We start from the raw sequence: 16,567 nt of genomic DNA, 5'->3' as shown, positions 1-16,567 counted from the left end.
GCACAGTCATGAGAGGGGAAAGAAATGCTGTCAGGGCCTTAAAGCACATGAGCCAGAGCCCAAACTCATCACACACCCTGTGCTCACTCAGTAAGAGCACTCAGAGAGTTGTCTTGTGACTTCAAGTGATCACAAGATGATGCCTTCAAAGGCACTGCAGGTAGTGCATATGTGTGAGAAATCTGGGGTGGGAGGAACAGGAGGAAGAAATGCAGCCAGGGAAGAGACACTGGTAATATGAGGGATGCTGTTTAATGACCACATTTCATATACTCATGATTGCTGTGCCCATTGGTACAGGATTCAAAGAAGCATTATCACAGGGATAGGCAAAATGAATTAATATTTCAAACAAGGCAGTTCAAGCTGCACTGCAGAATGCTTCTGTTACTTGTTACCAGCTATTGCTATGATTTGTTTTATGGTTTAAACAATATGAACATGATTCTTTCACTAGAACAAGTAATTTAGAGCAGCCAGAGGCTTGCTGCTTGGAAAATACTTTCTTATCACAATAATAAAGCAGCTTTTTATTTAGCCAAGGTCTTTTCAGCCTCAATGCAGAGAGTACATGCATAAATACAAACAGTCTACAGCAGAAATTAGCATAAGCAATGCAAGACACTTCTTCAGTACTGAGTTACATTTAGCTATGACAACTGGGAAGATTTCTGCCATGTATTGTGGGAACAGTAAATTCTGTGCTACAACTTCCACAGTTCAAAAGCATAGCTACAAAGGCAGCTGACTTCTGGAAACCACAAAATCCTGCAGATGGCTCATTACCTCTGCATCTATAAAATATTCTTGAAAGTTACACCACAGGTCTCCTAATGGTCTTTCCAGCAAGGGTGCCTGCACTTTTAAAATGACTTCAAAACCAAGAGTTACCCTTGGTCAGCATGCAGCAGGAAGTTTGGCCAGGTCTTCACCTCAGTCTTACACTTGCGCACGCACCAACTATAGGGTATTAAGAGATTTATCAGCCCATATAACTAAAGAATTTTTCTAAATGTGAAGTTAGCATTCAGCTCCAGCAATGCACCTGGTCTGCTGTCCCTGAAAAGCCCTATTCTCTAAGAAGCACTACTCATTTTTAATTTACTATACTTGCTCAAAAATCCCCTAATGTAACTTGCCTTTCTTTGGCTATTTAATGACTATTGACACTGCTCATTCTATTTGCATTTTAATGGATTTTAAATCCTAGAATTACTTCTTCACACTTGCTTCAGCTGGTTACTCATTTTACTAGACTTCATTCAATTCTTTACCACAAATTCTGCTTTATCATAACACTAACAGCATTATTGCTCAGTAGCATGGAAGTGCTGTGCATAAATTGCTTCCAATATTGCCTTTAAGCTATCAGACAGAGCCAAAAGAAAGCCTGGTTTCTTCTTGAAAGACAAAGAGAGCTCTTATTTGCATCAGTCAGTGAGCTGTGCTCTCTCTGGCCCATCAGGGAATAGGAAAAAACAGAATTGACAGAAAGGCATGGAAACTCAGAAGCATCTGAGTGGAGCTAGCTAATGTCCACACCACTAATTAATTACATTTACATTTGAAGGAGAGGTATTTATTCTCAGGCTGGTCAGATCAAGTAACAGTACACTCAAGTATCTGCACATGTGAAAGTGCTTCTTGTGTTAGGAATAACTCCAGTAGTTCTGCAGCTGACACTACTAGAACACTTGCAAGAGACAGCAGTGATAAACAGTATAATCAGCTGGTGTTGACAAACACAGAGCTGTCTTACACACCCTGCACAAGGTCAGGTGTTCTTCAGGTAACACCAGAAACTGTCAGTATATTTTAAGTAAAAACCAAAGCAAGCAAAAATTCCACCCAACCAACGTACATTTTCATAACAGTATTTTTCAAGTGATTAACAATTTACCAATTATTTTTGATAAAAACAACACTAATTTGCAGTTTATGACTGCCAGTCAATACCTGCCTTGAACATAAAGGTCACTTAAACCTGACTGTCTTATGGCTCAGGACATTCCTACTAAATCCATTTACTTCTACACCAGACAGATGAAAATATGCAACAATCTTTATTTATCTATTCCACACAGCTGTGAGATTTGATGGCAGGAGAGCAGAGGTGCCAGTGTGCGGAGAACAAAAATTCCAGACACAGCTGCTGTGACCTGCAGACCTGAACCTTCATCCAGCAGTGAGTGCAATCAGCAGCCAGAAGTGACCTGCTTTGCTAATCAGGCACCTTCTTCATGTTTGGCTTCAGACTCTTCCAAAATCAGTTGTTTCCTTGCTTATTTACTGGCCCAGCTAGCAACAAGTGTTTCCCCAATTGTGAGGATAAAATCTCCTCGCAAAACTCTGTGGATAAGGATCTTCTTGTAAATCTCCTTACAAAGTATTAGGCACTCTGTTTTCTGAGAGGAGGATTTGCTGTCACCAAGTTCACTGAGTAATGGAAGAAATCAAACTGCCCATCAAGCTGACCTCCTCTCATGCATTATGTCACTGGATTCCCTAAATGAAGTTCCAAGTTTGCAGTGTTGGTCAGGTTTGACTGGTATTTGCCACTTGAGGTTAAATATGGAACTACATATGATAAGAGCTAATTTTCAGCCAGCAGTACATTGACAACAGAGCAGTCAGTAATGTAATCTACAAGAATTCTTATCAAGATATTAATAAGCCAAGCTCCTGGACTCAGCCCTTTAAGGAGGCTTTGTATTGAAAAACATGTCATTTAAAAACAAGTATTTTAGCTGTGGGAGAGTAGTGATGGGGAACTCTTGTCTTCAACAAACTGGCCTTGTAAATGCTAATAAATATTCAGTATTTTTTTTTAATTATAAAAACATTTATGGAATAAACAAAGGTTTAAAGACTTCTCATGGTGACTTAGGGAATCTGTTCATACATAGCTTATTAAGTTGATTGATAACAAATGCTGCCATCTTTTGACGCTGGAGGCTTTGCTGCTTGTTCTTTTTGTTAAAAAAATATACATTAAACCTTACTCAGACTGAAACATCCTGAGACAAAGCTAGACTCTAGCTAAATCTACACCCTCTAGTTTCTTTGCAAAAAGAAAGAAATAACAGCAACTCCCCAGGAACATAAAAAAGATCCAGGTACTGCAGAGGGAAAAAGATACTGGTAATAAAAGCACTGAAAGTTTTGGATACAGGACAAGGTCAGACAGACCATTTTGTTGGGGCAGGTCTCATTTAAGTATCAGATTACTTAGGAATATGAAAAGGTGACAGCACAAAGACTGTGCAAGCCACTGCGAAGGGATTTTTGGATACTCCAGAACATCTAGACTAAATCTTTGATAATAGTCCAGAGTATAAGAGTAGGCAAGCATACAAAAGAGCAGAGCCTATCACCCTTAGAGGTGAATAAGAGCTGAATAAGAGCTCTTATTCAGTAACTATTGCTTCCAGCAAAAAAATAAAACCAAAAAAAATCCTCAGAGGTCACCTGCCTGCTGACAGTTCACCACATATTCTAGGAAAGTATAAACTCAGGACTCTAGGAACTGAACTACTGCAAATCCTAATGGAGTGTGTGCCAAGGGGAGAACAGTTCTGCCTACTGCCCCTCAGAGATGCACTAGGGCTCCCAGGGCAAAGCACTGGATGTAACACAGCAGGGCTGGCACGCTGCCTAATGAGAAACATGCAGGGCTTGATGCATGCATGGCTCCTACTAAGAGAATTAACTTCTGTCATCTTCCTGGGCTTAACACAGTTGCAAGAACGTCCTTGGCTGCAGGAGAAGTACTCCAGCGGGGCACTCTGGTGGGAACCACTGTTTGTGATGTCCAAGAAAGGACTGCTGCTGGTTTAACAAAAGTCAGCAATCACAGTGAGTTGTAGGAAGTTAGATCAGGGGAGTGATTGCTTCTAAACACCTACAACCAGGTGTGAGCTGGCCCAGACCCTTGAACATGTTTTCTCCTGAGAGGATCCACAGAAACATCATTTGGGATGGGAGCAGGGTGTGCATCTGCTTGCCTAAAGACTCCAGAGAAGCTGTGCAGGCAGAAGAGAGCACTGTCACATGGTAGAAGTCTACCACAAATCCTAGGGCAGGAAAGCACAGCTCCTGAGGCCCTGCATGTGCTTAAAAGCTTTCCCAGACCATTGTTTCTGCTCACAAACCAATTCCTGCTTCCACTCTTAACTTGGGTTCTGCAAGTGTGGGAAGTAGTGAGAAACAGGATATTTACAGCTTTGAGGATGTTAACAGAAAGTAGCCACACAAAAGAGAAAAAATAACTGAATCTACTAGTCAATTTCTTAACGCTTTCCATTGTCAAAACTTATAATTTGTCTAAATTATTAATTATTACAGAAGTTCAAGCCTACTCCCTGCACCACTTGCTGCTTTAGTTTATCTCAGCAGGTATCTGCCATGGAACACAGACATAATATCTCTGTATGCAATCACAAAGCAGAAGTCAAACTTTTAAAAAATACAATTATTTTAACCCCCCAACATGAAATTTAAGGAGCAGCAGATTAAATAGAAAAAAATTTACACAGAGAGAATATCCCTACAAAAATCCTATGCATACTTTGTATCCTTTTTCAGATACTGTAAAAAAAAAAACACTTCAGTGTTAATCACAGGATTTTTCAAAACAGAACAGAAGCCAAAGTCAGCTCCAAGTTTTGGGCTCCTTTGCAATATTCAGAGTAAATCTGCAGGTCATAAACCAGCTGATGTGAAAACCTCCAATCAACCACAAACCAATATGTGGAAATGCACTTCCTTTCTCTCCTTTTTTTTAAAATCCAAACTTGACAAAGCTAAAGGCAATGACTGCTTGTCATGAAGAATGGTACAACAACAGGTTCTCTGCATTCACACCCATGACAAGGCAGTAGATGAGATGCTTGACATAAGTTTTAAGTCTACCACACACAGCTGCAAACCACCTTATCCAATAACTATCAGTTTAGATCTCCTCAAATAATGTCTGTTTCTTTCAAGGTTACTTAAATTTAATCTAAACTTTGTTTCATTCTCTTTGCACTGGCACCTTGCCCAATTCCAGATGAAGTATTTCAAGCTCTAAATTTTTTTTGTCACAAAAAAGTTTAAAAAAAAGGAAAAAAACCTAACCAAACCCAAATAGCTATCTCTGTTCTTAGCACTTCACAAGAGATACATAAAAACCCCCCACACTGGAGACACACATGGAGATGCACAAGTAAAATACCACAAACCAAAAGTATGGTTCTTTGAGATTCTCTCTCTGTAGATCATATGATTAAACTGGCTCCATGCTTCACATTTAAGACAATGCTGTACCACCTATAGCACCAGAGAGACTGCTGCAGAAACTGCAAAGGCAAAGCATGCTGCTCTTGGGATCTACTTGTCTTTGACAACCTCACAAGACAATTTTAAGAGTCAAAAGAAAAGATTAAAAAGGAATAGATAAGCCATTTGGTCATTCAGGAAAAAAGGAAAAGTAAAGGTTTGAAATGCTGCAGAGGGGGAACTTGACTTTTAGCACAGATAGGAGAAGATGGTCAAAGATTAGGTATTCCACTGAAGATTGTGGGGAGGAAGGAAAGCAGAAGAGTGGGAAAAATCTGGCTTATTTGTTTCTTGATGTGGGATTGGAGGAGTTAAGCATATCCTACAGAAAACAGTTTAGTGACAGCAGAAAGAAGTAATATTGGGGAAGTGGCTAAAAGAACAAATGAATTTGTTGCAATCTCATTATCCCTTTTATACCTGATTCACACTTCGGTGGAGACTCAGCTTACACAAAAAAAGTGGTCTGTGCTTACTTCCAAATGTTTCTGTTACATTTTATACATTCTAATGAGAAAAAAAATGGATACTCATCCTATTAGAGGAAGATTATGCACCAGCGGGAAGAAGTTAATGACTGAGATCAAAACTCCTTAAATGCTGTTTCAGGAACCTACACTCTGTAGCACTTGTAAGGAAAATAGATGTTAAACCAGCAGAAATTCTTACAGTTGTAGGAAACTGTTTAACAAACAGTGATGTACTCAATGGGTGAAAAATGAACAATATGAACTCTCAGCATTTACAGGTACAATTTTAGGCAGACAATTAGAATCTATTTTACTTCCATTTTCCATTACAGTCTTGAGTTACAGGAGCAAAAGCAGGTTCACTGCCATCCAAGTATTTCAACTATCACAGGTATATGAGAACTAAGCTCTGACACCCATCTTTTAACCCTGTAAATTTTCTGATTATAAAAATCCTATTACATTAACTCATAAAAATATGAGCCAGTAGAGAAAAGTTTTGATTATTGAAATTTCAACAGACAGAAGAACCTGAAGTTCACTGTATATAGAGGGTCAATGACCTCAAAGTAACATCTACTGAAAATATATGCTTGAAATTCTGGTCCTTTTAACCATAGCGTCTTGTAGGAAAACAGAGACTCAAAAGTGATGCAGGAACATAAAACCCCTGATTAAAAATGAAAGTGACATTTAGATCACTGCTCTAACTCTAGGAGCATACAGAAATCTCCTATTGCTGTTACCAGAGAAAAATTTGACAGGCATTATTTTCCATAATATTATGCTATCCAAGACCTTTAAAAGCAAGAAGAAAAGCTTTATAGCCCACACCTAAAAGGCAACCAGGAAGCACTGCAGCAATGACTGATCATGGCTACAAGAAAATAAAACCACAGGAAGAGTTTCTGCCTTAGCTCAGACACTTATCCTTGCTTTCCCTAAGCCCCTTCTCTACCCGACTCCAAAACCATCCTGCCCATGGGCCAGTTTGAGCCAAGTGCTGAGGCTCAGGGTAGGTCTCACACAAAGTATGTACCATCAAAATTGTACCATCAAAGTAAGTTTCATCAAAGCTGTTGGACAGCAGAAGAGACAAGCCCAAACTCCCTGTTAGCAGAGAGCTGCTCTGAGCTCAGCTGCTCATTTTCTGCCTAGTCCCCTGAGCAAGCTAAGCAACACCAAACTGGCCAGTGCAACACACTGCTTTTTGACCAAATGGTAATGAGGGATCAAGGAAAGATGCCAACTACTGCAGAGCTGTCAAGAATGGTTTAGCAGATGCCAGGGCTGGAGTGGGCACTGCAGATAAAGGGCTGGGAGGAAGAAGAGGGATGGAGTCCTGATGACAGAAGAAAGAGCAGACATAACTCCTCAAGAAACCAGGCTGTTGCACTTGGAACAATTTTTTTCATTAGAGGACTGCCAAGAGAGCAGATTGTATTTTCATATAAAAGGCAATGCCCACCTGTCCCTAAAAACTAGCATGACCAATACAGTGCAAGGCACCATAGAAGATAATTTTATCAGCTGAGCACTTAGTTTTCCAATAATCTGCAGCCAGTTTGAGTACCTCAACAGGAATTCTACTTATAATAACAGAAAAGGTTCTCGTTTAAGATGATAATATGCATACTTATGCTGAGAGATTACAACAAAATTAAGTGTATGCAGAGTGGCTACATTTCTGTATTTTTAAATTAATGAGAGGCATGTAAACATAGTTAACTAACTAATGATCTAACCTGTTTAATTTGCTTTCCTTATCTGTAGGAAACCCTTTTTTCCTACAGGAATGCCTTTCACATGTTTAACATGCAAATGTTGTACCTCAGTGCTGATACTTCAGGTTTTTCTGTAGTTTGAAATCAGAGCTGCTGTTGGTATTACCTTGCCGTTGCTTGAGAGACATTGCATTAGCATTTTCAGTAGAGATTTATTTTGGAGGAGGCAGATGGAATTACCTTCTCTCTGTTTATGCAACAGACTCTTCAGATGGGAGCATTACAACAGATCACCATGTGCTTCTCATAAGGGCTAAACTTTGGGGAAATCAGAGCTGGCTCCCTACTGACAAGAGACATTGTAGTCTTGTGGCACAGCAAGGAGTATAATTTGTACTACTAACATGAAGTTATTAATTCGAAATTACAAACTGCTTTGTTTGCCAGGATTTTAGACACCCTAGACAATACACTGTATCAAAAAAAGCAAACCTTCTTCAACTAGATGATATGAAAAGAATACACAACTAGTTACTCCCATAGCTTTCAAAATCACAGTTTTCCATACTTTGCAGACCCTGTGGCATGAAAACATTCATTCATTCACAAGCCTACTAAGTAAAACAAGCCATTATCCTGAAAGCTCCTGGCTCAGGAGAAGAGTCAGGACTGTGATTTTCAGAAAATGTAGTCCTCAGTATAGAAGTAAAAGGCTAACCTGAACAGGATTTTTAGTTATTTTTTTTCTTTTTAATAACATGAGTCACTACACTTTAGTTAGGAGCTGCAGACAGCTCAAAGTTAACTTCCTCCTCTTTTTCTCAGTGCAAGACTGCACTACCAAAGCTTGCAAGTGTTATAGCTAAAAGGTTGCCCCTAAGAAATGAGCTGACTTCACCCACCAACACCGACAACATGTGACAAAACAGTGTCTTGTGTGACCACCCTCTAATCAGTCTGTATTACAGACCACCACCTACAAAAATGTTTGAGATAGATAATAAGATCCAAGACAGCCACAAATGAAAGTAAATCACGAGAGAAGCGCTTCACTCTTTCTGAGCATCTGAGGGATGGGGTAAGCAAACACAATCAGTCCAATTCAGCAGCAGCATAATATGGCCATTGTTTACAAAAGCAATGTTAAAAGGAAAATATGTTTTGATAACACAAAGGAACACATGAAATGGTTTTAAACTAACAAAAAGCCATTTTACAACAGCCTTTATGCAGTCCTAGGTGTATTTTCTTGCAAACAGAACTCTGGTCAATTTATGTGCGAAAAGAAGAAATAATCCAGTAAGAAAGTGTTCATTGAGATTTTTCTACTTCATAACACTTAAAGCCCTCTGAGTGAGACCTCACCTTGAGTCTTTTGCAGTTCCTTCAGCTACACATCTTCACTGAATTTTTACACTATGCTGATATTCCCTCAACTTACGCACATTTGGCTGTTTTTGCCTTTCCAATTAGCTTAATAGCTAATTTACTTGATAGGTCACAACTACACAGCAATAGTGGTCTAAACAAGCCAGTGTTCAACATCTTCAGAGAAACAGAACTGCTAGCACTTCCCATGGAAGAAAAACAATAGACAAGCTCATGAGTCTCCTTTCATCTTATCCACATCAGCCCTCCTTGGGGTTCACAGCCACTGTGTAAGTAATATAATTTAGGGTTATAGAAGAGGCATTACTCCAGTAAATACATACTAGGAGTGAATTACAGGGAAGCCTGAGCCCATTAGGCACCAAAGACATTGGGCAATATGTGAGCACCCCATCAGAGGAGGGTGGGGCAAGCAGCACAGAGAAGCAAAACTGAAAGGAAAAGGGTGAGGTGACGAAAGAAGCCGCCCCAACTTTACCATCTTCTACTTTATGATACTACACTAAGCCTGGCTTTCCACTTGATCTACTAACTGAGTATATCTTCAACCTTTAATAAATAACCAAGGACTACAAGAAAAAAAAAAAAAAACAAACAAACCAGGAAGAAGTAATATTTGGGGAAATGAAGGCTTCCCCTCTTCCTGTTTCCTTATTAGCATCACAACTGAATAGTTCTTGATTTTTTAAGAATAAACTTTGAAAAAAAACTGGTGTCTGTGGTGCTTCAATTTCCCTTTTACCCAGTCTTTACTCGAAGTTTTCTATTGTGTCTCCTCTTTTCTAAAGCTTCTCTTCCTCCATCTCTCTTTCCTTTCCAAGGCACACACCAGTCCCTCACCAAAGCCATAAGCCCTGCTTCTGCACCCGCCCCATGTCAACATCAACACAGGCCAGCGTTGCCTCATTTATTAGCTGTGTGCTGGAGGCACATCCGTGCTCCTCTTCGTAGTACACACTGCTGTCATTCCCAAAACAAATAGAACACAGGGAGCACCAGCAGAAAGAAAACAAACCTGCCAAGACAAACAGAAAATCCTGTATTTTGATATAAATCCTCTCAATCCTGGTTTGAGCTCAACCGCAGAGGAAAACCACGCGAAGGAAAAAACCCACAATGCCAAAAAGACCCAAACACAAAATCCCTTTCCTCTCCTCTCCCTTGGTGAGATGAGCTTTTTTCTCAAGAGTGCAAACAAAATTCAACAGATTAAAAATAAACAATAAAAACCTCCAAACTTACAACAGAAAAAAAAACTTCACAAGACAAATAAAATTCTTGGTTATGAAGTATGATTTAGATAAGTAATAACTAAAAAATTCAGTGAAAGTGACAGAAGTCAGTAAATATTTTGCTTATTAAATGATTTTTTTTCTTAAAAGCCTGTATGTGCAGACATTAATAGAGCTGATTTGTAAGCAAAAAGTGCTTCCAGAAACCAGACCTAGAGATGCAAAAGCTTTCACATCAACAGGAGCCAATCCTCTCAATAATTTTCACGCAAATGAAACCTTAATGAACTCAGAAGAGCTCTTTGTAGCTTCTCTATGTCCACACAGAGAAAACCTAGTCCTGACCCACTCTGTGATGAAGACACAAATCTGGGACTCAGAGCTTGAGGCTCTGATCCCAGTTCAAGCAGAGACCACCTGTGTGACCCTAGGCAAGTCTCTTAATCCCTGAGTTTTTGTTCTCTGTTTAAGAATAGCCCTAATCTGTTTTTTGTCATACTAATTAGACTGTAGTGGGTACAGAAAACTTGTAAAATGTGAGTCTATAATCTCACGCAGTCCTTTTCAGGACTACTGTCACCCATGCCCCAGACCTCCAGTAAACTGACTCAAATTTGTTTTCAAATGTTTACAGTTTTAAGCATGACTTCCCAGAAAACCTATTTATTCACATAAACTGAACAATAGTAATTTTGCAAGTTTGGATACACTGACATAGTTGCAACTATCTCATGTCAACACTTCACATAGGACCTCAACAAGCATTATTTTACAGCTATGTCTCTATTATTTAAAGTTCAATTAACATTTTTGCCAGTGGTTCACGTTCCAGATCTCCAAATACAAAAGGCTTTGGAATAACATCAGCATACAGAAATATTATCCAAAATACAAGTCATAGCAGAAAAAACCGAACTGATTATTGCTAATGGAAGGCTGTTGATACCAGTTTACCCAGATATAAAGCACATGCAAACAATTTTTTTCTAGCTAGGGATATCAAAGCATGCAGTTTACACAAATAACAAGTAGTACCAGGACCTACAGATACTAGATAGACCTACATGTTGCTTAAAATAGTTCTTAGTACTTTTAAGGCTCTTTTTCATTTCAGCTTCCTTACTTAAACACGCCAAATGCTCAATAACCCGTTCCTTAGTTCTCTTACGCTGCTTCCAAGTTTCAGCAAGTCTGATGAACACTGCACATCACAGTTCCCCTCCATTTACCCTGCCCAGAGAAAGCCAACATCCTCCTGAACTGAACTCTCCCCCTGAAGACAGTAAAGAGTAAATATCTCCCTGACCGACATCGGCCGCAAGTCAGATTTATATAAAGACGAGTCCAGAAAGCCTGGATTCGGCCTGACAAAACCCCGTAAGCCCTAAATCCTTTCCCCAGCCCGCTTAAGTTGGATGTTCCCAGCCTCATAAAGCTTCAACTGCACCGGGCTTCTGAATGAAAAGGAGGTATCGGAACCCTCCATACACCCTTAAGGAGTTATTGAAACATCAGAGGGATGAATCACAGCAAAATAGAGGGGAAACTCCTCACGAGGAGACACGAGGGGCTGAGCCCTGGACAAGTCCCCGTCCCCAGACGAAGCACCCTGGGCCTCCTCCTCTGCCCCAACCCGCTGCCCGCGTCCCCACAGGCGGCCCCGGGCCGGGACCCGCCGCCATGAGGCACCTGAGGGCGGGAGGACAACAGGTAAACCCGGCCAGAGGGAGGGAGGGAGGGAGCGCCCGAGGCAGGGCTCAGGGCTTCCGCCGCCCGAGCGAAAGCTGAGGCGGGCGCAGGGAGAAGCGAGCCCGCCGGGGCGCAGGGGAGGGGGCGGCCGGCGGAGGGTCCTGCCCGCCCGGCCGGCAGCTCCCGGCGCCCGCGACCCTCCCGGTCCACTCACACACACACAGCTCCACCACGTAGGCGTAGTAGGACCAGGCCACGACCAGGGCGATGAAGGCCACGGGCACCCAGGCCAGCACCTTCTGGCAGCACTTGAGGACGTGGGACGGCGCCATCTTCCCTGCCGGGCACCGCGGCAGCGCCGGCGCTGCGACGGGCGGGCGGCGGCTGCAGCTCCGGCCGCCGCTGCGGAGCCGGCCCCGGGCGGGCCCTGGGCGGGCCGCAGTGGGCGGAGAGGGGCGGCCCCAGCGCCGCCGCCGCCTCCTGCTCGGGGCGCCGGAACGCGCGGCTGCATCACAGGATGGTTAGGGACGGGAGGGGCCTCTGGGGATCATCCCGTCCAAACCCCCTTGCCAAAGCACGGTCACCTAGGGAAGGTGACACAGGAACGCGTCCAGGTGGGTTTGGAATCTTTTGGTTACTCTGTAACCCGTCTGGGCAGCCTGTTCCAGTGCTCTGCCCACTGCCCAAGGAAAGTTCTTCCTCATGTTGAGGTGAAACTTCTTGTGTTTTAGTTTATGGCCATTGCTGCTCGTCCTGTCATTGCCTGGCACCATCCTTTTGGCACCTGCATTCGAGATGTTTATATGCATTGAAGAGATTTCCACTCAGTCTTCTCTAGACTAAAGAGGCCCAGCTCCTGGAGTCTCTGCTCATAAGAGAAATGCTCCAGACCCTTAATCATCCTTGAAGCCCTCCACTGGACCTTCTCCTGTAGCAACTTGTCTTTCTTGTGCTGAGGAGCCCAGAGGGGACAGGAGGGAGGATCCCCTTCCTCGGCTGCTGGCCACATTTTTCTCCGCGCATCCTTCTCCATGCCCCTCGGGGGCCCGCCGCCCTCCGCCTCCCTCTGCTCGCACCGCCGGGGCCATCTCGGGGCGAGATCCTCCTCCAGCCAAAACCTGCTCTTAAACCTCCAGGTTCTGCTCTTTTCCGCGCCCCTGCCCGGGCGGGTCGGTGCCGGGCAGGAAGGCGGTGGGACAGCTCCGGGCACCGCCGCCGTCTTGAGGGTCTCAGCCTCCGGAGCGCCTGAAATCTTTAGCCCAAGTCTGGCACTGCTGTGGGTGGGATGCCGGGGTCGGAACGGGCCGCGCCATGTCAAAAATCCCGTCTCCTCGCCGAGCCAGAGGCTGCTCACGCCAGGAGCGCGTCCCGCCGCGCACCCGCGCCACCTGGCGGCGAAGGGAGGGACCGCCCGAGCCGAGGGAAACGGAACGGACAGCATCCACAGGGAACGGACAGCATCCATAGGGAACGGACAGCATCCACAGGGAACGGACAGCATCCACAGGGAACGGACAGCATCCACAGGGAACGGACAGCATCCATAGGGAACGGACAGCATCCATAGGGAACGGACAGCATCCAATTCATAGGGAACGGACAGCATCCATAGGGAACGGACAGCATCCATAGGGAAACGGATAGCATCCAATTCATAGGGAACGGACAGCATCCATAGGGAACGGACAGCATCCACAGGGAACGGACAGCATCCATAGGGAAACGGACAGCATCCATAGGGAACAGACAGCATCCATAGGGAACAGACAGCATCCATAGGGAACGGACAGCATCCCATTCATAGGGAACAGATAGCATCCACAAGGAATGGACAGCATCCACAGGGAACGGACAGCATCCATAGGGAACGGACAGCATCCATAGGGAACAGACAGCATCCCATTCATAGGGAACATACAGCATCCACAGGGAACGGACAGCATCCCACCCATAGGGAACAGACAGCATCCTATCCATAGGGGACAGACAACATCCATAAGGTGAGGGGTGAGGCTAGAACAGCTCAGAAGAGTGCCCTGAAAAAGGCCTGGACACAACAGGACTGGGGGCAGCCTCTGGAGCTGGTGCAGTGGGCAGCAGCAGGGAGATTGCCTTGGCAGGACAGGGGCAGTTACTATGGCCTTGCTGTTCACAGAGGTTGGAAGAGACTTTCAACATAACAACAATCAACCCAGCACCACCATAATCACCCCTAAACCATATTCCCAAGTGCCTCATCCAGACTCCCCTTGAACACTTCCAGAGACAGTGACCCCACCACCTTCCTGGCCAATTTATTCCAGTGCCTGACACTCTTCGAGTGGAAAAAAATGTTCTAATATATAAATGGAACCTTCCCTGGTGCAACTTAAGGCCATTTCCTCTCACCCTCACCTGCTAGTGAGATAACAAGCACTAAGGAGAGTGATCAGGAATTCAGAAGCCTGAGCCTTTTACAGCCCCATCCCTAGAAGAGCTCAAGGCCAGACAGGATGGGGCCAAGAGCAATCTGATCTAATGGAAGGTGTCCCTGCCCATAGCAGAGGGGTTGAAATTAAATGATCTTTAAGGTCCCTTCCAACCCAAAGCACGCCATGATCCTCCAAACAGCTAACAGGGAAGGGACACCCTGGCCAAATACCAAGACACAGCCTCTGTATGTGTGGGAATGTGTGTGTGTTCATCTGGGTATCAGAACAGAGGAATTAAGCAGCAACCTGTGGCCCTGATGTACACAATAATTATGGAGCAAGGATATGTGCCCAGGGGTCACAGAAAAATGAAGATTAGTCTGGGATCATCTCTGGGTATGGGCATGGTTGTGCATGCTGTGTATAAGAGCAGGATCAGGACAGCAGGGAAGGGGATTGCAAGATTGTATGCAGTAATCCAAGGGCTGCAAAAGAAAGGGACTGCAGCAGAGGGAGAGCTGATGTAAGAAGTTGGTGTGGCCCATTCCTAAAGGAGAGCTGTAAGGCTCCAAGGGTGGAGTGACTGGTTACATGGACAGCATCTTGGTTATGGTGTCTAGCCACTCTGACAAGAAGTACTCACAAGGTTGGAGCAGTTTGGATTTAATGTGAACTAGGACAGTCCTGGTTTGATGTGCTGGTTAGCACATCAGGAATATAGTTAAAATACTCAAATTCCTCCAACCTTCATTAATTGTGGTACTTAGGGACATGCTTGAGTGGTGAAGATGGCAGTGTTGGGTTAGCAATTGGATTTGATGAACTTAGAGGTCTTTTCCAACCTTAATGATTCCACGATTTTGTTTCTTAAGGGTGTTAAAACATGCCACAAATGCTAGCGTGTGCTTTACCTCAAGACCTCATGGGACTGTTAACACTTGGCCTCAAGACAATGGGAAAGGATTTAAATTCTTGGTGTTGAAATATTTGTTAATGATGTTTTTAGAAGTATGTGATTTTAGCTTTGATACTTCTATATGCTTTTAATAATTTAATTGCTGTGTTAGTTTCTTAGAAGTGCATTCAGTAAAGAGACATTGTACTCCCAAGCCTTCAGGAATCTAAGGAGAAGGGACCTGGACCTGGGAAACAAAGTTCCTAACAACTTTTACCAAGCACATGCTGTGTGTAGCTGGCTGTTACTGTTCATTTACCACTCTCTTGGCTGTGCTTCCACCAATTCTCCTGACAAAATTCCATGACCCTTCACAATAGGGACACTTCCCAACATGAAGACGAAGGAGCACAGCCATGGATAAAAAGGCTATGCCAGCAAATAGTTCACTGTGCCAGGGAAGGTGTGAGGGGATCCAACATGATCATCCCTATCGCAGTCCTCCCTGCTGATGCTGACTCCAGTTTCCCCCACAGAGGTATCAGTGGAGCCATGTACACGTTGACATTCCCCCCTTTTAGCAGGTCCATGCTGAGCTGCAGGAACAGCCACTGCGTGTGGTTTGGGTGGAGTCTGACACTGGCAAAGCTGGAAGCTGTGACATGGCCAGTATTTCAGTTCTGGGCAGACACATGCCTTGGGTAGGATGGAAAGCCAGGGGCTGCACCATAAACCTCAGACAAACTCTTTCTGACCAGCTACTATCCAGAAACATTTCCATGTAGCATTTCCATAATGACAGGAAGTCAAGTGAGACTGAATTAAACAAGGACAACACCAAGGTTGTGAGGTGTCAGAGAGGGACTATTTATCCCCAGACAGTGCCCCCCACTGAGGAGTTTGACTGCACAAGAAGCCCTTGGCACAGCTGGCAGGAACTATCATCTTCTTTCACCATGGATGTCTCTACAAGGACCTCTTGAGAAAAAATCAGCTCCTTGAATAGAAGCCAAGTATGATGGAAGGAAGCTCTGCTAGGAATTGCAGAGCACCTGTTTGGCTTGAAATGGCTGCAGTGCAGCTTGTGCAAACTTTGCTGCCTCATTTGTGGGGAGGACAAGAAATGGCATTTGGAACAGACTCTGGGAAGCTGAATAGCAACTCAGAATGCCATGTTGTGGGAATACCTGCTGACCACACTCTCACTGGATTCCACAACTGTCAAATATTGGGAAAAAAAGAGGCATCTCCTGTCCATTTTCACATCACACCTCCACTTCTGGCTGCCCATCTGCTTTAGCCACATTAAAAAATGTGCAAGAGAAATCAAAGATTTCCTTTGCAGCCTCAGCACCAGTTAGGGTCTGTTGCAATCTTCTAGATGTTTGTTGCTCCAGAGCAACGCAATGCAAACACTCCTGTTACAATTTCTCTTGTT

General features: G+C 43.8%; 1 protein-coding gene across 2 annotated transcripts in view; it reads right to left on the bottom strand.

The window, feature by feature from the left end:
- Nucleotides 1-12,266, bottom strand: part of ZDHHC20 (zDHHC palmitoyltransferase 20) — a 45,428-nt gene extending 33,162 nt beyond the window's left edge. Inside the window, exon 1 of one of the 2 annotated variants that reach the window (XM_079320023.1) lies at nt 12,038-12,266. In XM_079320023.1, the coding sequence (XP_079176149.1) occupies nt 12,038-12,155 (118 nt within the window). In that variant the 5' untranslated portion in view covers nt 12,156-12,266. The remainder of the gene's footprint in view (nt 1-12,037) is intronic. The other variant, XM_079320020.1, reaches the window with a different exon arrangement.
- Nucleotides 12,267-16,567: the final 4,301 nt, after the last annotated feature.

The sequence above is a fragment of the Erithacus rubecula genome, assembly GCF_903797595.1.
Source record: "Erithacus rubecula genome assembly, chromosome: 1".
In the NCBI taxonomy this organism is placed as follows: domain Eukaryota; kingdom Metazoa; phylum Chordata; class Aves; order Passeriformes; family Muscicapidae; genus Erithacus; species Erithacus rubecula.
This window is presented reverse-complemented; position numbering and strand designations above follow the sequence as displayed.